General features: G+C 41.3%; 1 protein-coding gene across 1 annotated transcript in view; it reads left to right on the top strand.

Moving 5' to 3' along the window:
* LOC126281874 (WD repeat and FYVE domain-containing protein 3) overlaps positions 1–22,571 on the top strand; it is a 289,780-nt gene that overhangs the window by 81,232 nt on the left and 185,977 nt on the right. Inside the window, exons 13-16 of the mRNA XM_049981155.1 lie at positions 7,186–7,425; positions 11,227–11,372; positions 11,538–11,685; positions 20,361–20,552. Coding sequence (XP_049837112.1) covers positions 7,186–7,425; positions 11,227–11,372; positions 11,538–11,685; positions 20,361–20,552 — 726 coding nt within the window. The remainder of the gene's footprint in view (positions 1–7,185; positions 7,426–11,226; positions 11,373–11,537; positions 11,686–20,360; positions 20,553–22,571) is intronic.

The raw sequence follows: 22,571 nt of genomic DNA, 5'->3' as shown, positions 1-22,571 counted from the left end.
TTGCATTCCTTTACATGGGCACAAGCATGTAAAATACAAGCAAGAAGTTCCTCTCTTGTGTCCACTCTGCGCTTGTAGACATCGCTCTTCAACCACCCTCAAAAACAGTATTCCAATGGGGTAAGATTGCGTGACCTCGGTGGCCAAGCAGTGACTCCACAGCGACTGATCCAACTACCAGGATATGCTGTGTTGAGCTACTGTGTCACTGGCCGTATGGAATGTGTAGGAGCTCCATCATGCTGAAAGTACATACGAGCTCATGTTGCCAACGGAATATCCTCCACATATTTTGGTAACATATTTTGAAGAAACTCAAGATACCGTTTCCCAGTGAGACAGTTGTCTAAAATAACTGGGCTGATGAGTTGGTCATCAATAAGACCGCACCACACGTTGACTGAGAAATGTCATTGAAAATTCGTTTTGACAGTAGCATGCGCATTTGCCCATACATGAGAGATGCACATGGTGTTGATTCTGTTGCAGATAAATGTTGACTTGTCAGTGAACACAATATGTGGAATTAATTGCTCATTGGCAATGATACATTGACAGAATTCTTGCCGGGCGACAGTATCTTCTTCATGCAGATGTTGTACACTCTGCCGGTGAAAGGGATACAGACCATGCTCGTGTACTCTGCGTATCATTCATGTTTGTGGAATACCAAGTTTTCTAGAGCTGGTAAGCGCCGCCAGTCCCCCGTCACCGTAAACTCTGGGCATGCTTCAGTGACCACCGTGCAGTGCGGCGGTGGAATGTTGTGTGTCTCAGCGAATAGGGATCTTGGCTTGACTGCCCGGATTGCGAGGATGTAATAAACTTCTATAAGAAAAACTTCAATCGTGAGGTGTGCTGCGTGCTGATGAGATGCATGGCTGTTGAGGTGGAACAGTCATTAGCGGGCAAACTCTGGGGAACTTGCCGCACCTCAGTTGTATAGGGCTTACTCAGGCACGTGGGGCTTTGTCTGAGTGGACTCTTACTACTCTAGCTGCTTGTGGGACCGAAATGTATCCTATGAAATCTTCTTTTTCTCCTCCCAGTGGGAAGGGTGGGCCGCTGGAAGGTTCTAACACCCAGTCTATCAAGCGGACTCGTGTAGTCAGTCCCCCTGACTCTGGGGCTTCTTTGACAAGTCCAGTCTTCAGTAACAGAATACATTCTGTTCCTCGGAATGTGTTTCTCATAGTGAAACAGGAGGAGGGTAGTGTTTCGAGAAGGTTTCACCCTTCTATATACAAAAGGGTTTGGAGGGAATCTGTGGCTCCTTAAAATTGGTGCAGTGCTTGTGCAATGGGACTTTGCTAGTGGAAACTTCCAATTCCTAGCAGGCAACTAACCTCCACACTGCTAAATGCCTTGGGAAATATGCCATAGACTGTGAACTGCACAGCACCTTGAATTATACCAAAGGTGCTTTGACATTCCAGGATATAGTAGACATTCCCAAGGAGGAACGGCAACGTGAGTGGGCTCCGGAAGGTATAGTTGACTGGCTTTCTTCGCCTTATTGTGAAGCCTTATTTCCCGACCCCAATGTGCTGTTTTAAATGCCAGCATTTTGGGCATACCACCTGAGGATGTAAAGATGAAGTGACTTGTGGCAATTGTGGTAAGGCCACTCATGAAGAAGTTGGTTGCTCGTCTCCAGCCAAATGTATCGGTTGCTCTGGAACCCACCCCATTTGGGGTAGGGACTGCCAAATCTTTTTAGAGGAATGCAAAGTCCAGTAAATAAAAACAACCAAGCATATCCCCTGTGGTGAGGCCAAAAGCATCAGCAAGTCGATGAAGCCTCCCACATTTGCTACATCTTTTGCGGCAATGGTTCAGAAGCCTACTCCAAAAGTGGATGCCTCTATGAAGATGGAGGTGGTGAATGTTGGCACTAACACCTGCAGATGTCAGTACACCTGCAAGGCAGCAAATGTTTCAGAGGCTGTGGCCTCTGCTCAAACAGCAGAAAAGGGTACAGTGGCCAACTTGGGCCAGCCCCTGGCGCCTCCAACAGCTGAGGCTGTTCAGAAGCCCAGTACGGCCATTACCACTCCCACGCCAGCTCCACCAAAGCCCAACAAACTGCTAAAAGCTCCTATAAAGCAGGCACAGCAGGTCAGATCATGTGGTAAACCGTCTGACCATGTCGATGTCATTTTACATGTCCTTTCCCTGACCCCTGACTCTTCCCCAGAGCTGATGGAGTATGATGTATGTGTGGGGCAATCACCTTGCCCCGTGACTGCCCCTCCACCTGCTGCAGTATGCCCACCCTGTCAGAAAGATAGGATGAAGGTGCTACCCGCATCATACATGGCTCCCATACTTCAGTGGAACTGGCGGGGGTTCAGGACACATGTGGTGGAACTTCGTCTACTCTCACAGGGTAGTCCACTGTGTATGTGTCTCCAGGAGACTTATTTACATCCCTCATACTCCCCTGCGCTCCAAGGTTATACACTCCGTAAAAGGGATGACCTGTGTGGAGAGAGAACTGGAGGCGGTGTAGATCTTTTCATCAGGATGGACTGCCACTCCTCGCCTCTCTCACTTATGAAAACTTTACAAGCCATTGCTGCGTCTGTGCATGTGCATCATCCATTGACTATATGTTCCCTTTACTTCCCTCACATGATGCCCTTGATGAAGGGCCCTCATTGCCCTTATTACAGAGCTCCCCCAGCCATTCATCATCTGTGGTGATTTTATTGCCCACTATGTGCTTTGGGGCTCGACAATTACCTGTCCCAGGGGTAGAGCAATTGAGAGGCTCCTCCTGTCATCCTGTGCATACTTGCTAAATGTGAGACAGAGCATTCACTTCTGCACAGGGACTGGGTTGTTCTCTGCCATTGATCTCTCGCTTTGCTCTCCAGCTCTTGCCCACAGTGCTCAATTGGAAGTGGCCAGTGACTTGCGTGGATGTGATCACTTCCTGATCTGGATTCACCTTCCAGATGGTGTAGGCCCCAAAATGAAAGCCCCATGATGAGTTCTCAGTAGAGCTGACTGGACACTTATAGCCAGTTGACCTAGTTCGAACACTGTGCGAATGTCAAGGTGTGGGTGGATCATATTACCAAAATGGTCCACCACGTGATTGCAGCATCCATTCCACAGTCCATGAGCCACCAGAAGAGGTAACCTGCCCCTTGGTGGAGTGCAGAATGCTGCTCTGCAATCAGGACCAGGTGTGCAGCTCTGCGTAGGTTCCAATGTCAGCCAACTGCTGAGAATCTTGCAGCCTTTCAAGTGGCGAGGGCAAAATGTCGCCAAATTATTTGAGAGAGGAAGAAGAGGTCATGGCAACAGTTCCTGAATACCATTCATTGTTCCACCAAAAGTTCCATTGTGTGGGAAACAATCAGGATAATTTGTGGGAGAGGAGGGAGGTGGCCCATGGCTGCTGTAATGAATAGCAGCACTCTCCACATGGATCCACGAGACATTGCCCAGACTATAGCAGCATATTTTTCCACTGTTACCACAACAGCCAGTCAGGATCTGGGTTTCCATCACCATAGAGCGGTTGCTGAGAGGTGTAGTTTGAACTTCCAGTCCACCTCTAATGAAATTTGCAACTGTTCAGTCTCCATGTGGGAGCTGGATTGTGCATTGTCTGTGGCTCGTGACACATCCCCTGGTCACGACAGGATCCATTACAGTATGCTACGGCACCTCACAAGGCGCGACAGAGGTATCTTTCTCGCACTTGTTAATGCCATTTGGGCATCAGGTCACTTTCTTGGCTCGTGGCGTGAGGCAGTTTTAATTCCTCTTTTGAAACCTGGGAAAGACCGCGCATGCGCAAGTAGGTACTGTAGTGTTGCACTCACTAGTTGCATGGGAAAGACCTTGGAGCGGATGGTCAACCACCACTTTGTCTGGATCTTAGAATCGTGGCAACTCCTTAGTCGCTTTCAGTGTGGGTTCAGGAGGTTTCATTCCACCTTTGATAACCTTGCCCTCCTGGAGGCAGCTATACAACAAGCTTTCCTATGCTGTCATCACCTTCTAGGTGTATTTTTTGACATCAAGTAGGCCTATGGTACTACTTGGAGGCGTCTCATCATAAAGCAGCTCCACGAATGTGGTTTATCGTGGTTGTCTTTCCATTTTTATTCAGTCCTTCCTCTCGCCACGATATTTTAGATACCAAGTCAGTGACGTCCTGCCTGATCGCTTTGAGCAAGAGAATGGTGCCCCTCAAGGTAGCGTTTTAAGTGTGACTGTCTTTGCCAAAGCTATTAATAGCATTACATCCATAGTGAAAAGTCCTGTCCAGTGTTCCTTGTTTGTGGATGATTTCCTTGTTTTTTCCTCTTCTTCAAACCTCGCAATGACAACGTGTCAGTTTCAACTTACCTTTAGATGTTTGGATCAATGGGCGCAGAAGAGTGATTTTAAGTTTTCCACCGGGAAGTCCTTGTCTGTTCTTTTTCACCGTTCTTGTTCGATTTTAACATTTCCTGAATTTTAGAATGAGGGACATTGTCCTTACTTTTAAAAACACAGTGGGGTTTGTGGGGCTCGTTTTTGACTTGAAGCTCATGTGGTTACCTCATCTTAGAGACCTGAAACAATGGTCACTTAAGGCTTTAAGTATTTTAAAATGTCGTAGCCACAGTACATGGGGAGCAGACAGGACTTGTCTGCTCCAGTTTTACAGGGCTTTTGTGCGATCTCGGCTTGATTATGGGTGCTTGGTGTATGGGTCTGCAAGACCTTCTTATTTAAAGATGTTGGACGTTGTGCACCAGAAGGGATTAGGTTGGCCACTGGGGCATTCAGAAAAAGCTCCATACCAAGCCTCTCTGCAGAGGCTGGTGAACCGCCACTTCATATGCAGTGATGGCTACTTACGATGCAGCAGGCATATAAAACTATGTCCACACCATATACACCTGCATACCATACCGTTGCCCAGCTTCCTCTGGCACGGATTTTTCATAACTGGCAACAAGCAATGAGGCCCTATGGCATTCGCGCACAGGATTCCTTTTCTGCAATGGATATGGCTGGTCTTAATGTTTTATGTTGAGGTTGGAGCAGATTTCCACCATGGCTCCTCTAGAGACCCAGGCTTTAGTTTTACATGTGCATCATGGTTTTACCTTAGTTTTCTCTGATGGCTCCAAACAAGGGGATTTCCATGGCTTTTCTGTTGTGTTCCCTGATCATGTCACCAGGATTCACTTGCCTGATGAATATACCATTTTCGCAGCGGAGCTCCACGCGATCCTGCAGGCATTGGAGCAGCTGAATCATATTCGAGGCAATCGGTTTCTCATCTGCTCCAATTCCCTTAGTGCCGTACAATCATTGCAGAATCTGTACCCAGTTGCGGAGTTGGTCAAGCTGATATATGACCAACTGTACTTGCTCCACCAGCAGGGTAAGCAGGTGTCATTCTGCTGGGTGCCAGGTCATGTCGGAATATGGAGCAATGAACAGGCCGATCGAGCTGCCGAGGAGGGTTGGAGAGAGCAGGATGTAGCACAGTATCCTGTTGCCTTGCAGTCTGTCATTTCTGCACTCCACAGGAAGTGCATGCAGTTGTGGGAGGAAGAATGGCTGGAGGTGACTGCCAATAAGCTATGGTTGGTGAAACCAGCAATTCGGCAGTGGTATTCCTCCTGCTAGTTGCTCAGGCGGGATGTGGTGACCCTTTCACATCTTCAGATCAGACACTGTCCTCTCACATATAGCTTTCTATTACGGCAGGAGGATCCTCCATTTTGTGATGCTTGTGGTGTGCAGATCTCTATCTGCCACATTTTAATGGAATGCATGTTATACTGTGATGCAAGGGCAGCGGAAAAAAATTGGTGGGGATCTGCCCTCTATTTTAGCTGATGATGAGACAAATGTATCTAGCGTTTTACAGTTTTACAATGTGTCTGGACTCTGACCTAAACATTTAGGCTTGCAGAGTGGCTGGCTCCTCCCTTTTTTTCCTTGCGGGCAGCTAGCCACTTCCATTGTTTTCGCTTTCTTCCTGTGTAGTCCACGTTTTACTGCTGACGCCATGCTTCGTCCAATGCTTTGGTGTGGGTGTGCACATAGTTTTCTAACCTTTGTTACCTGTGTTTTACAATCTGTTTTATCTTCCTGTTCTGGGTATTTTCTTGACACCCATCTCAATCTGGTTTTGAGCAGGCACTTGAAGACCTTGCTGTCGTGTGCCCATACAAACCTCTCCATCCATCCTGCATACTGACAAGGTTATAAGGACGATGCTACATCTTTCCCGTTCCTAGTTGTTTTCATTGGTTTACCCAGAAATATTTAAGAAAAGGCATATGTTTATTAGGAGTTTTTTTTGTTAAGAATCGCCATGAGTATCGCCCCTTAAAGCATGTACTTTTCCTCCTCACTCACCCTGTGTATAGGAATGTCCACTGCACAAATTTATCACATTGTGATGAAACTTCACTACTTTTACCTTGTAATGCCTGGATGCTTTTGAGAGAAGGTAGTGTTCTTCCAGAAGCATAATCCATTTCAATTTAAAACTGTTGGTTTCCAGCCCCAGCTAGCTTTTGAAACTGGTGATGTCTAGTTCTCTGGCTAAAGCAATGCTGTGAGTTGGCTCATCTCATTAGCCACCTTGCATCCATATTGTCAATTGCCGTCTACATATTCAAAAAGCCTTTTTTCGAGGTCCAGGTGCTTCACTTTTTGACAACGAAATGCCCAATGATTACTGTTTGTTTCTTGAAGCCACATTTTGTTTCTTTGTCAGTCATGAATACAACCCTCACTCACATCGTACTTTCTTCCTGTTGCAGATTCCAGTGTTCTCTGTTTCTTCAATAATTTTAAGTCTGTCTTTAGCTGTGTATGAGTAATAACAAGAACTTGTAGCCCTAATTAACAAGTTAGCACAAGCTTAATAATTCACTTCTAACATATTATTGACACTTCACAGTCTGAGGCTCCAACAACACTATAGGATAACAGGGTGTATTGTTGATGGCAGAACAGTACTAACCTTATTACAATTAATCCATGCACCCCAATTTTTCGTCCATACATTCAGGAAAAAATATGTGCAGATTATTTGCGCATGTATAGTAGTACTTCAAGTTATTACCATTTATTACCAAGTTGCAGAAGTGTTTGAACTGTGCAAAACTTCTTACTAACAAAATTAATTTGATGTTGTATTCTTTTTTATAGTCATTGCTGATTTGCCTGCGTGAAAGCCATCGATGCCGTACGGTATTTCGCAAAGTTGGTGGCTTCGTGTATGTAATGAGTGTTTTGGTATCTATGGAGGGCTGCCTGTCTGGACAGCCATCTCAACCCTGGGAGAGTATACCGTACACCCAGGTGCTGCATTTATTGCACATGGTCTTTAATACAGTTACTGTTGCCATGCGCTTCGAACCTGCAAATGCAAAATTTTTCCATAATGAGGTATGTAATTTTTCAGGCAAATGTTTAGTAGTTGTTTTATGTCTGTCCATATGATATTTTAACACACTAAAAATTGTCCTCTTTCTTGTATTAATGTTACAGCATTATTTTGTATCTATAACAGACCCACTCCCAAATTCCTTTGTTGTTATTAATCATTTTCATCACTGTGACATTGGTATGTATCCCCTTCATGAATCCGGACCTTGCTGTCGATGAGGTGGCTTGCCGAATCATAGCGTAGGTACAAACACAGTGGAGTGGTATCTATTTTGAGGCCAGACAAATGTGTAGTTCCTGAAGAGGGGCAGCAACCTTTTCAGTAGTTTCAGGGGATGATTGACTGATCTGGCCAGATCAGAACCAAAACGGCCTTGCTGTGCTTGCTGTATGCTGAAAGCAAGGAGAAACTGCAGCCTTAATTTTTCCCGGGGACATGCAGCTTTACTGCATCCTCTTAGGTAAAATATTCCAGAGGTAAAATAGTCCCCCATTCTGACCTATAGGGAGAGACTACTCAGGAGAATATCGTTGTAAGGAGAAACAAAACTGGCATTCTGCGGATTGGAGTGTAGAATGTTAGATCCCTTAATTGGGCAGGTAGGTTAGAAAATCTGAAAAGGGAAAGGGATGGTGGAAGTTAGATTTAATGGAGTTTGGTGGTAGGAGCAACAGAACTTCTGATCATGTGAATACATGGTTATAAATACCAAGTCATATAGGAGTAATGCAGGAGTGGATTTAATAATGAATAAGAAAATAGGAATGCAGGTAAGCTACTATGAAGAGCATAGTGAGCACAGTATCATAGCCAAGATAGACAACGAAGCCCATGCCTACCACAGTAGTACAAGTTTATATGCCAACTTGCTCCTCAGGTGATGAAGCAATTGAGGAAATTTATGATGAGATGAAAGAAATTATTCAGATAGTTAAAGGAGATGAAAATTTGTAATGGAGGATTGGGACTCAATAGTGGGAAAAGGAAGAGAAGGAAAAATAGGTGAATATGGAATGGGGGAAAGGAATGAAAGAGGAAGCTGCCTGGTAGAATTTTGCACAGAGCAGAATTTAATCATCACTAACAATTGGTTCAAGAATAATAAAATATGTGGAAGAGACTGGTAGACACCAGAAGGTTTCAGATTGTCTGTATAATGATTAGACAGAAATTTAGATACCAGATTTTAAATTATAAGACATTTCCAGGGGCAGGTGAACTCTAATTGCATGCTATTGGTTATGAACTGCAGATTGGAACTGAAACTGAAAAGAGATAGGAATTTAAGGAGATGGGACCTGGGTAAGTTGAAAGAAACAGAGGTTGTTGTGAACTTCAGAGAAAGCATTAGGCAACAGTTGATTCGAACAGGGGAAATGAATACAGTAGAAGACAAATGGGTAGCTTTCAGAGATGAAACGGTGAAGGCAGAAGAGGATCAAGTAGGTAAAAAGACACGGTGTAGAAATCCTTGGATAACACAAGAGATATTGAATTTATTTGATGAAAGGAGAAAATTTAAAAATGCAGCAAATGAAGCAGGCAAAAGGGAATACAAACATTTAAAAAATGAGATTGGTAGGAAGTGCAACACTGCTAAGCTGGAATGGCTATAGCGCAAATGTAAGGATTTAGAAGCGCATTTCTCTAGGGGAAAGATAAATTACAGAGGCGTTTGGGGGAAAGACAATATGAAAAGCTCAGGTGGAAAAGCAAAACAAGGATAATGGAATGCAGCTGAATTAAATCATGTGAATTAAATCAGGTGATGCTAACAGAATCAGATTAGGAAACATGACACTTAAAGCATTAAATGAGTTTTGATATCTGGGAAGGAAAATGACTGATGATGACCAAGGTAGAGGGAATATAAAATGTAGACTGGCAATGGCAAGAAAAGCATTTCTGAAGGAAGAAATTTACTAATACTGAATAAATAATTAAGTGTTAGGAAGTCTTTTCTGAAGGTATGGGTCTGAAGTGTAGCCATGTATGGAAGTGAAACATGAACAATGAACAGTTTAGACAGAAAAAGAATAGAAACTTTTGAAATGTGTTGCTACAAAAGAATGCTGAAGATTAGATGGGTAGACCACATAACTAATGAGGAAGTACTGAGTAGAACTGGGGAGACAAGAAATTTGTGGCAAAACTTGACCAAACGGAGTTCCTGGTTGATAGGATCATTCTGAGACATCAAGGGATTACCAGTTGAACATTGGAGGGAAGTGTTGGGGATAAAAATCATAAAGTGAGACCAAAGAATGAATACAGTAAGCAGATTCAGACAGATAGAAATTCATGTTTTGCTTTGTATGTAATTGACCTACACCATATTGTTCCTACATAATAATCTATCCATTTTAAATTAAATTTGGTAGACACAGTAAACTTGATACTTCTGCGATTTTTTAATTAAAAATTAGGATGGAATTAACTTTTATTCTGTATGAGAAATATTACCTTATATCTACTACCACTTCAAATAAACTAACGATGCTGAGAAGCATAGTCCATACTGTGCTAAGAACAGAGTTTTGAGAGACAAGGTGGCTTGATATTTGGAAAATTAATACTAGCATTGGTGAGCATGATTATTTTCATGTGGGGTATATGACTCAAAGATTCTCAAGGGAAATTAGGGTTCAGTGTTCTGTTGATGATGGGGTCAATAGGGACAAAGCATAAGCTCATACTGGGAAATGATAGGGAAGATAATTGGGTGTGCCCTTTTTAAAGGAAACATACCAGATATTACATTAAACAATTTAGGGAAACCATGGAAAATTTAAATGTGGTAGGGCAAGGGGGAGATTTAACCTCACTCATCCAAAACATGAGCTTGTTGTCTTGGCCATCATGGCAGCTCAATCAGTGCACATGACTCAGAGGAGCTGGAAAATTATTCCACTAGGAAGTCATTTACAGTAATCAAGTGCTTTTAATGTAAAAAGTGTATTGGTTCTTAAAATGTGTTGTCAGTGTAGGAATCATTATTGGCTGCCTCAAGTATATGAAAACATTTACTTCTCTATGGATCTTGACTATTACATTCCATCCACAATAATAAAATAGCCACAGTATTGCTGGGTCAAGTCTAGGACACAACTGAGGCACAGTAACAGTTGAAAGAGAACATTTTACACTGTTGAGGAATGCTACAAAATAGTCTATTTTTATCGCTTGAGAGCTTCTTGTGGATACCATTGGGCACTGTCTGCAGCAACTGCATTTTTTTAAATGCTTTTTTTCTTCTTTTTCTTTTAAATCATCCTCTGATTATTTGATAAACAACAGATCCCGTGCTCTATCCTGTTGTTGTTATTTTTAGAACTCATTGTGGACACGCTCTTTATTTGTTACCGGATGTGCCATAGTTGCTTTTCCTTTCACAAATTAATGAGCTGGTGAAAATATGAAACAAGATTCAGAACCACATTCAGTGAGATTTTTTAAAGTTTGTTCTGGAAACAAAATTAAATTTCAATACAAGGAAATTAAGGAAGGAAATTAGGTTTAATGGTTACCCTACATCAGTGTCATTAAAGAAACTATGTGTACGATTACATAAACATTTTTGTTGTCCATTCAACAGTGAATATAATTTCTGAATCTTTAATCATTGCTCCTGTATAAGACAAAAATCCCAAGCTTTTTAAAGACATTTATTCTTTAACATTGACAGTGATGCTCTTAAGATGACACCACAGCAGAACTTACATATTCTTTGCTGTTTTAGCGTGTATCACTGTGTATTAAAGACTGTTAAAATTATGATAAATGTCCCTCTTTCTTTCCAGATATGCTTAACAAGTCTCTGTGACACTCTGAGGCTCTTGGGCTGTTTTTCTAGTCAGCAACAATTAGAAGAGTGTGACGACACACTGCTTTCGAAAGAGGAAAATACATTCCATAATTTATTTACAGGGAATGTTCTCGAACCAAGGTAATAATTAGAATCCATGATAGAGTTGTGTCACAGATTGTTTCCATAAGCAGTAGTAGAGTTGTCACAGATTATTTGCATAAGCAGTAGATATGAGTGCAGTTTTCTCATTGTATAACAAAATTGCTATTCTTTTGCTTAATTCCACTTGTGTTCCTTTTTAAGCATTCCAGATCACATTCCAGTACAGCTGTCATACGCATGTTTAGTTCTTCGGATGCTGTATGATGTGGCTCTTGATGCATTTGAAAAACCTAACTTGATGTCGGCCGTAACCTTCAAATCTCCAACCCATCGAAGACATCAATCAGAGGTACAGAAGAGGGAAATTAAGTAGAGAAAGCTTAATACAGCTGCTCCTTACTTTGAGTATCTCTCTCTCTCTCTCTCTCTCTCTCTCTCTCCCCCCTCCCTCCCTCCCTCCCTCCTCCCCCCTCCTCCCTCCTCCCCCCTCCCCCCTCCCCCCTCCCCTACCTCCCTCCGCATTTCTTTTTGTTTCTGCTGGACTGTCTGTAATTTTCTATTCTGTCTTACTTTCAGTTACTGATTGCTATTTCAGCCCTTTGTATGAAATCAGACTAAACTATTAATTGAATCGTTTTACTGACCCACCGACTAAGAAGATACAGTTGCTGAACAGTTCAAAGAAAACTTGAGTCTCATTTCAAAAAGGTACCCCACTCATACAATTATAGTCGGTGGTGACTTCAATCTACGCTCAATATGCTGGAAAAATTATACGTTTAAAGCCGGCGGCAGGCATAAAATGTTACCCAAAATTGTACTGAATGCTTTAACAGAAAATTATTTTGAACAATTAATTCATGAGCCCACTCGAAGCATAAATGATTGCGAAAGCCTAGTTGACCTTTTAGCAACAAATAATCCTGGACAAATAGTGAGTATTGTGACAAATACAAGGATTAGCGATCACAAGGCAGCTGCTGCTAGGCTGAATACCATAACACTTACAACCATCAAAAAGAAATGCAAAGTATATCTATTTAAAAAGGTTGATAAAAATGCTCTTAACACCTTTTTAAGAGACAGTTTTCACTCCTTCAAATCTGATCATGTAAGCATAGAAAAGTTGTGGAATGACTTCAAAGAGATAGTATCGACGGCAGTTGAGACATATATACCACATAAATTAATAAGTGATGGTACTGATCCCCCATGGTGCACAAAACGGGTCAGATCACTGTTGCAGAAGCAGTGGAAAAAGCATGCTAAATTTAAAAACACACAAGATCCCCAAGACTGCCAAAGTTTTGCAGAAGTTCAAAATATAGTGTGTACTTTAATTCAAGATGCTTTTAATATTTTCCACAGCGAAATTCTGTCTTGAAATCTGGCAGAAAACCCAAAGAGACTCAATCAATACCTTCACTGCGCGATAAACAATGTTGAAATCACTGATGGCATTGTCTCTAAAGCAGAGTTATTAAACACAGTTTTCTGAAACTCCTCTACCAAAGAAGATAAAGTAAATATTCCTGAATTCCAATCACAAACAACTGTCAAGATGAGAAACATAGAAGTAGATATCCCTGGTGTAACAAAGCAGCTTAAATCACCTAATAAAGCCAAGACCTCCAGTCCAGATTGTATACCAGTCAGGTTCCTCTCAGAGTATACTGATACAATAGCTCCATATTTAGCAATTATATGTAACTGCTAGCTCACAGAGAGATCCGTACCTAAAGACTGGAAAATTGCTCAAGTCACGCCAATACCCAAAAAGGGATGTAGGAGTAATCTGCTGAATTAGAGGCCCATATCACTAATGTAGATTTGCAGTAGGCTTTTGGAACATATACTGTATTCGAACATTATGAAGTACCTCCAAGAAAACGATTTATTGACACATAGTCAGCACAGATTCAGAAAATATCGTTCTTACAAAACACAACTAGCTCTTTATACTTATGAAGTAATGAGTGCTATCGACGGGGGATGTCAAATTGATTCCATATTTTTAGATTTCCAGAAGGCTTTCAACACCGTTCCTCACAAGTGCCTTCTAACCATTTTGTTCCTGATTTACATTGAGGAAATAGGAGACAATCTGAGTAGCCATCTTAGATTGTTTGCAGATGATGCTGTCATTTACCATCTTGTAAAGTCATCAGATGACCAAAACAAATTGCAAAATGATTTAGATATGACATCTGTATAGTGAGGAAAAGTGGCAACTAACCCTGAATAAAGGAAAGTGTGAAGTTATTCACATGAGTATTAAAAGCAATCCACCAAATTTCGATTACACGATAAATCTGAAAGCTGTAAATTCAACTAAATACTTAGGGATTACAATTACAAATAACCTAAATTGGAACGATCACATAGATAATGTTGTGGGTAGAGCAAACCAAAGACTGCGGTTCTACTGCAGGTCTACTAAAAAGACTGCTTACACTGTGCTTGTCCTCCTTATTCTGGAGTATTGCTGTGGGGTGTGGGATCCGCAGCAGGTTAGACTGACAGATGACATCGGAAGAGTACAGAGAAGGGCAGTAGTTTTGTGTTATCAAGAAATACAGGAGATAGTGCCACAGACATGATACATGAATTTGAGTGGCAATCTTTTAAACAAAGATGTTTTTCATTGCGACGGGATCTTATCATGAAATTTCAATCACCAGTTTTCACCTCCTATTATGAAAACATTCTGTTGGCACCCACCTACATAGGGAGAAATGATCATGATAAAATAAGAGAAATCAGGGCTCACAAAAAAAAAAAAAATATAAGTGGTCGTTTTTCCCGTGTGCCGTTCGAGAGTGGAACGGTAGACAGCCAGCTCGAAGGTGGATCATTGAACCCTCTGGCAGGCACTTTATTGTGACTAGCAGAATAATCACATAGATGTAGATGGATACATTGCTGAGCTTCTGGATGATGTCCTTATTCATGCAGGCTAACTAGGGTTCAAAGTTGGTTTTTCCTGTTTGTCAAAATTATTATTTAATATAACATGAAGACTGTTATTATTTGATCGCCTGTGTTTTGAAAGAAAAATGGCATAAAAATTTCAGCTTATGCAGTACACAGTAAATCAATCTCATTTGACTCACATATGTTGAACACTTTCCATCCTGTCTTCAGTCAATTATTATTTATTGCCTGAATATTTGGGAACATTTAACAGTTGAATACAAGTGCAAGATTAGACCTAAAACTTCTTTTTCTAAAACTGAGGAAATGTTGATGGTTTTTAATACTGATTTCTAACTGATATCTGTGGGACAAATGTTGTATGAAAATTCTGGTAGAATGTAAGTTTCTTTCACATTTAAGGAGAAAAGCTGAAAATTGAGTCTTTGAAAGGGACACACAAAAGAGAAGAAAACTTGCTAACTTTTGGACACACACACACACACACACACACACACACACACACACACACACACAGCCGGCCAGAGTGGCCGAGCGGTTCACAGCTGGCCAGAGTGGCCGAGCGGTTCTAGGTGCTACAGTCTGGAACAACACGACCGCTAAGGTCGCAGGTTCGAATCCTGCCTCGGGTATGGATGTGTGTGATGTCCTTAGGTTAGTTAGGTTTAAGTAGTTCTAAGTTCTAGGGGACTGATGACCACAACAGTTAAGTCCCATAGTGCTCAGACACACACACACACACACACACACACACACACACTATTAGACTACATGATGCTGGGCAGTGCCAGTGGTGCATTTCAACAGGTGGAATAGGATAGGTTGTAGTGGGGTTAGTGTTGAATGGGATGGGTAGAGGAGAGAGAGGTGGGAGGCAGGGAGAGGGATTGGGGATGGGTGGCTAAAGGCTTGAAGGGAGACAGCTGGTTTGCTGGCTAGGGATGCAGGAGGTTGCTGTGTCAGATACGTGGGCTAGGCATGTGACACAGAGTTGTCAGAGCCAGAGGTGAGCAGTGCGTGCTGAAGGTGATATGGGGAGTTGAACAGGGAAGATGTGGCAGGACAGGGGAAATGTTGGATGGTGAGTGTGGGGACAGTTGGTTACCAGAGATTGAGGCCACGGTGATGATGGGAGTGAAAGATGTGTTGAAATGATAACTCCCATCTGTGAAGTACAGAGAATCTAGTGGTGGATGGGAGGATTCAGATGGTCTGGGTTGTGAAGTAGCAATTGCAGTTTAGCATGTCCTAATCAGATGCCTGTTGTGCCACCACGTGGTCAAATTTGTTTCAGTTTGTCAGTGGCAATTCATATTGGTGGACAGTTGGTTGGTTGTCATACCAACATAAAAAGCTGTGCACAGTTTGCAGCAGGGTTGGTGTACAACACAGTTGCTTTCACAGGAGGCCCGTCCTCTGATGTGATAGGATAACCCTGTGACAGGACTGGACTAGGCAGTGTTGGGTGGGTGGGTTTGTTAGGTATTGCACCGTGGTCCACCCCAGGGGATACGATCCCTGTGGCAAGGGTTTGGCATTGGGATTGGCATAGGGATGGACTAGGATGTTGTGTAGGTTGGGTGAGCGATGGAACACCACTTTAGTAAGGGATAAGATGTTCCTCATTTTTGGTCAGGATGATATGTCATCAAAGCCCTGACAAAGGATGTGGTTCAGTTGTTACAGTGATATAGGGTGAGACGCCCTGATAAACCCGCAGGACAGGACAAGTAGTAGGAATTGTGGAAGGGGGCCAGAATGAGTGGCTGTCAGTTACACTCCAAACATAACACTTTATATTTAGTTGTCCAAACATTACAGCACAACTTCTAAGCTTGACTATCGACAGAAAAGTCTTTAATTCTAAAACGGTTGAAGGCTCATGACTTAAATACAACTGGCAATTTTTTTAGACAGATGGCTCTAGGCTTAAACCTTAAACAGTATTTAAGGCCAAGCAATGTAAGACTTAACTAGTCAGTCAGATTGAGTTTTTTAAAAGTGGCTGAAGACTGATAAATTTATAACCTTTCAATAGGCAGAAGGCCCAAGTTTTATGACCAATAAGAAATCTTACTCCAAAATGGTTGAAGGCCATTGTTAAAAAAAAGGGGGGCAATCAATTTTTCAAGGCAGAAGGCCCAAAGCTTTTAACACTAAATAGTATTTAAGCCAAATTGATGTAAGACTTGATAAGTAAGAATCCAGAATTTTATAGCGGCTGAAGGCCCATCATTTTAGGAACAATACACCTATGATAAATTTTAACAGCCAAAAGGCCCACAGCTTTATCTTTAAAGAATGTAATACTTTATAAGTAAGAACCTTAAAACTTAAAGCACCATGCTTTTTAAAAAACAAAACAACTACAATAAATTTTCAACAGTTAGAAAGCCCACAGCTTTATCTTCCAAAAGTTAATACTTGATAAGTAGGATCCTTAAATTTTAAAGCAACTTTAAGCTGATGCTTTTAAAAACAATAGGATAAATTTTCAACAGGCAGAAGGCCCAAGCTTTATCTTCAGACAATGTAAGACTTGCCCAATTTAGAAAAACTTACTTTTAAAACAGTTGAAGGCCTTTGTTTTAAAAAACACAATTACAAGCATACAAATTCCAACCATTGTCTATGAGCCATTAAAAATACACAATTAAAAGCTGATAAGAAGGCAGTATAGGCAACAGCACTCAGAAGTTTCCAGGGGGCTGGGTCTGTCCTTGAAATCTTAACGTTTGCTTAGGTGAGACAAGAAGTCGGTCCAACTGTTCTCTATCCACTGGCAACCCAACCAAGAGACAGTCAGGGACCCACCGACAAGACAAATTGCTAACCACTGACCACTATACGAGAATTCCAAAGCAAAAACATTACAGACATAGCCGTCCACAATACATTAAGCTATCCAAAATTACACACCATGTTGGACAGTGACAACAGGTGAGGAAGGACACTGTCTGATTTACGTCAGCGACCAGGACAGGTATCCGGAATACTAACAGCAACAAGGCAGAAACTTCCGCTGGTGCACTTGAATTTCAAACCAACAAATATAGTTAATTCCACCACATGGCAGCTAAATCTTCACCAAATTGAACACTTGCTGTTGCTCCCAGGAATACAGCCAACAGAAAACCAACAACCAAGGGAACAATGTGAACAGATGTGGCTTCAGTAACAAAATCACCAGTCAACTTTCATGTTCGTGGTTAGTGAACCACGAACCTCTTAGCACTCTGAATAGCCCCCACATGATCCGACACTGCATAGAGCTCGCCAACGGGCCCGGCCGACTGGGCCATGCGGAGACTTGCTTGCTGATCTGCTCCAACCGACCAAGTGACTGCCAGTACACCGACAACATTTAAAACAAGTTGTCAGTAGAAATGACATCAACTACACACACAGTTTGACAAACTTGAACAACACTCAGCAGTGGCTGTGCAATCATTTGAACAACACTCAGCAGTGGCTGTGCAATCATTTGAACAACACTCAGCAGTGGCTGTGCAATCATTTGAACAACACTCAGCAGTGGCTGTGCAATCACAAAGACAAATCTGACTAGATTTTTAAATCTAAGATGACTAATTTCTGTGCAGAATTTGATGTACTAAAGAAGCGGCTGCAAAGATTTTCAAATGGAGAAAAATTTTCACCTAACTCTCGTTCAGAACATGTTCTGTCATACGCAGTCTATTATTTGGTTCTTGTTGATCATTATTAAAGAAAGCAGCAGTGTAAGTAACAACAAATAACAGTCTCCTGCCGTTGTTTCACTAATGAGACGATTCATCTCTCTCTTTTTTTATTGTAAGTGGTGGTAGCGTGCACAAAAGCAAGCCATGCCGCGAGCGGTGACAGGCCGTAAACATGCACTATCAGAACGCGACAAACAATGCATGACACAGTACAGTAATGCATTTTAGCTTAGAGTCACGTAAACACGTATAACAAAGAAAATCGCACTTATCAGATCAAAGCAAAATAAGCAGTCGATTCAAACCAGACGAAGCACGTGAAAAAGGTACCGTATAAATACAGAAGGAGCGCCTGACGCATAGCAATGGCTACCTGGTAAAGTGTAACTGCTAAGCTCACAACTCAAACCAAACTACTGTAACTGTATCGTCTTTCATTTGACCTAAATTGTGTCTCATATTGCAATGGACCAACTTTGTTTCGATTTTGAGGTGCGGCCTAAAACTTTTCTTGAATTTCGAGTCTCAAATTTCAGGTGCGGCTTAGATACGGGAAATTTTTTTTCCTTTATTTCGAGTCTCATTTTTCAGGTGTGGCTTAGATTCGAGCAAATACGGTATGTGAGACCTTCAGCATACTGGGCAAACGAGTTCTTGTCACTACAGATATGTCATCCACAGGTGGCTAGGAGGTATGGGTAGGAATTTTTGGTGTGGAAGGGATGACAGATGTCAGAATGAAGGCACTGTTCATGGCTAGTGGGTTTAACAAGGACAGAAGGGTAGATGGAGCCATCAGAGAGATGGAGGTCAACATCCAAGAAGGTGACGCATCAGATTGAGGGGGGCCAGGTAAAGTGGGTGAATGAGAAGGTGTTGAGGTTGTGAAGGAATGAGGATAGGACCTCTTGGCCCTAAGTCCAGGTCATTAAGATATCATCAGTGAACCTGAATAACACTAGGGGTTGGGATTTTTGGGAAGGTAGGATGGTTTTCTGTAGATGTCCCATAAACATGTTGGCTTAGTAGGGTACCAAGTGGGTGCCCATGGCTGCGCTGAGGATTTGTTTGTATACCTTCCCTCCAAAGAAAAAATAGTTGTGAGTCAGGATGTAATCAGTGAGTTGTATGAGGAATGAGGTGGTGGATTTAGAGCATAGAGGAGAGTTGGTAAAGGAAGTGGACAGTGGCTTTGATATGGGAGCTAAGTTCCATGCAGTTGGTTGGATATATTGATCAAACAAGAGCAGAAATTCTTTCATTCTTTCACTGGGGGCACAAAAGTTGTGTGTGTGTGTGTGTGTGTGTGTGTGTGTGTGTGTGTGTGTGTGTGTGTGTGTGTGTACTTTAGCTCGAAAAGGATTACTCCCAAAGCTAACAAGTTTTCTTTCATTTTTGTGTGTCCCTCAATGACGCAGCATGTCTGCTTTTCAGTAACTAGTTTCCTTTAATGCAAAAATATTTATCTGTGCATCACATTTCATAGTACGACAAACTGTGTGAAGGTTTATTTTATATGATTAGAAGAATTACAGCTAAGGTACCCTTTTTAGACATATATAAAAACAAAACATTTAATGTAATCTCATACAAAAGTAGCTAAAATTTTGTGTTGCGTACATTGCGGTATGGTGTTCACAGCTTGCCGTCAGCAATAAGGAAATTTTAGTCATTTCCTCTCTGCAATAGCATTTTAAGTCATTATTTGATACAAATTGGAAGATTTTATTTGATGTTACTTTGTGTCGTATAAGGAGTTTTGCAGCAGTTTGTCTGTTGGTACATAGTGGTAAGTGTACAGTAAAACAAAGTGAGTTGATGTTTTCTATTTATGTTATTACAGTTGTTGTTTTGAGTTTTCTATTTATGTCGAAATGAATGCTGTTCATGGGTGTCTTTTTTTTTACACTTAGGGTTATTTATTGTCTTCTATCCACTTTCAGCTTTCTCTTTTAGTACACTTGGCGACTCTTCACTGTTTAGAATGTTAATGTCATCAGCAAACAGTACTGTTTTTCCATGTTTGGCACTGGGAAAAATGGGTTGGACATGTATTTTAGCATGTTATTAGAGTTTGTTTGAGAGATCTCCCTCCATTGCACTCAAATGTTTCAAGTACAAATGAAACTGCTTATTTACCAATAACTTCATTTATAGTGCACCATGTTTCAAAAGCAGTATTTTGTGTTCCATCCTGTATGTTATCTGATTCAACACTTAATTTAAGTAGAAAGCAATCCATTTATAGCCATTTATTTAACAGTAAATTAACCTTATGGGGATGCTTATATATGCTTAAGATGAGAAAAGTATTGTGTATAGTCATAAGTTGCAAACATGTTTAGATCCCAGTCGATTGTTGTGGATCTAATATGAATTGTGTTTCCAGTCAAATCGTCCTCCAGAGTCACCAGTATCAGCTCGTCGTGCGGTGGTGAATTCTCTAAACTTGAATCCACCTGCGCCGGACCCAATTATTGTCCACCCAGGTGTGGTTGTAGCCATGCTTCATCTCCTGCCTTCAATACACCATCAAGACTGTGCTCAGTTGTCACTCACATTGCAGATGTATGCTTCAGAGGTAAGCATCTATGATGTTGTTCTTTGATTAAAATAACTTTGTGAGTGACAGTGCAGTGAATTGAGGGACTAGCATCACTCAATAACAGGTACTTCACACCCTCCATGCACTCTCTGTGTTGTGTGAAGAAGATTGAATAACGTTTTCCTTGGGGTACAAACAAAGCTATATAGTGTAATTGTATAGATATAGAAATCTACTCACCAAGTGGCGGCAGGTGAAAACACAGGTAATAATGTTTATTATGCAAGCTTTCAGAGACAGTGGCTCCTTCTTTCAGCAGCAGAGTTGAAGGGGAAGGAAAAGGGGTATAGTTCAGAAAAATCACCCAGAACCCCAGGTCAAGGTATATTTAACAGACGGGTGAGAAGGAAAGACTGTTTGTTGGGGACTGAACTGGACAAGATTTGAAAACCTAAGAGCTTAAAGGTGGAACATAGGGTAAGACAGAGATTACTATTAAAACACGGTGCACGACTTAATAAGAGTGAAAAGTTAAGTGCATTGTATGTAACTGAGGTGGGAGGGGAGACTGCAAAAAATAGATCAGAAAATGAAAGATGTGGAAAATTAAAGTGGAGTGAATAAAGTAGTAGTTACTGTGAGGAAATGCTGAAACAGAAAGAATTAATGTAAATTAAGGCCAGGTGGGTGGTGAGAATCAAGAACATGTGGTTAATTTACGTTAATTTCTTCTGTCTCGGCATTTATTCATGGTAACTACTTCTTTCCTCACTCCATTTTAGTTTCCTACATTTTTCATTTTCTGACTTGGCTATTTTTCGCCGTCTGCCCCACCACCTCTGTTACGTACAATGCAGTTAATATTTGACTCTCATCAACTCATGCACGATGCTTTAATAGTCATCTCTGTCTTGCATACTACCGTATCTTCCACCTTTAAGCTCTCAGGTGTTCAAATCTCACCCGGTGCAGTCCCCGACAATCAGTTTTTCCTTCTCATCACTCCGATGCGTCTCTCCTGACCTGAGGTTCTGGGTGACTTTTGTGAAATGTACCCCATTTCCTAAATCTCTCCAGTCCTTTTCCTTCACCACTCTTCCTTCCTGTTCAACTCTTCTGCCAGATGAAGGAGCCACTGGCTCTGAACACTTGCATAAGTTAAACTTGTGTGTGTGTGTGTGTGTGTGTGTGTGTGTGTGTGTGTGTTTCTCCTGCTATCACTTGGTGAGTAGATTTTTTTTTATCTGTGTAATTACGTTATATTGTCAGTAATTGATTATTTTTGTTGTTATATAGTCCATCGGGCAAACAAAGCTAGTTTATAGAAATAGAAACTGTTAAACATTGAAGAATAATTGTGACTGATTGATCTCCACTGAACACATGTATTGGAACCATTCATGATCTTATACAACAGATGTTACCCCCGTGGCAGCCAAGCACTCCTTGCTCTCAGAGCTACATTCTGCCCCCTTGCCTGATGTCATATCCGCCAGCTACCATATGATGCATTCAGTATGTTTTTTCCAATATAAAATGTATCTTTAAACGTATTATGACTTACATTGTTGTATTTTAGTGAAGGCTGTGACTTGTACTGTCAAATCTATGACCAAATGAGTGAAACCCCTCTGAAATTGATGGCATGAATCAGCAAAGTGTAGAAATATGTGTTGGTTTATGGAAGGGATATAAAACAGAGGGCAAACTATGAGGACAATGAGAAATTTTCATGGCCTCATAATTATAGAGGGCATTCTTTAACTAAAGAATTCACGTATTTTTGAAGTAGTCTCTTGTTTCCCTCAATCTTCATCTGTGGAGCTCTAGTAAGCATATGAACTTGTACTGTGGTGAATGTGGCTTTGTGTTTGTCTTGGCTACAATAAAGAATTCACTATGATAGTCATAGTAACTTGTCCACATCTCTATTTTCTTATTCATTATTAAACCTATTCCGGCATTATCTTTATTTGATTTTGTATTTTATAACCACATACTCACCAGATGAAAAGTTCTGTTCTTACTGTTAACTTCTCACTCCCACTATATCTA

The sequence above is a fragment of the Schistocerca gregaria genome, chromosome 1 (genome assembly GCF_023897955.1).
Source record: "Schistocerca gregaria isolate iqSchGreg1 chromosome 1, iqSchGreg1.2, whole genome shotgun sequence".
NCBI lineage: Eukaryota > Metazoa > Arthropoda > Insecta > Orthoptera > Acrididae > Schistocerca > Schistocerca gregaria.
This window is presented reverse-complemented; position numbering and strand designations above follow the sequence as displayed.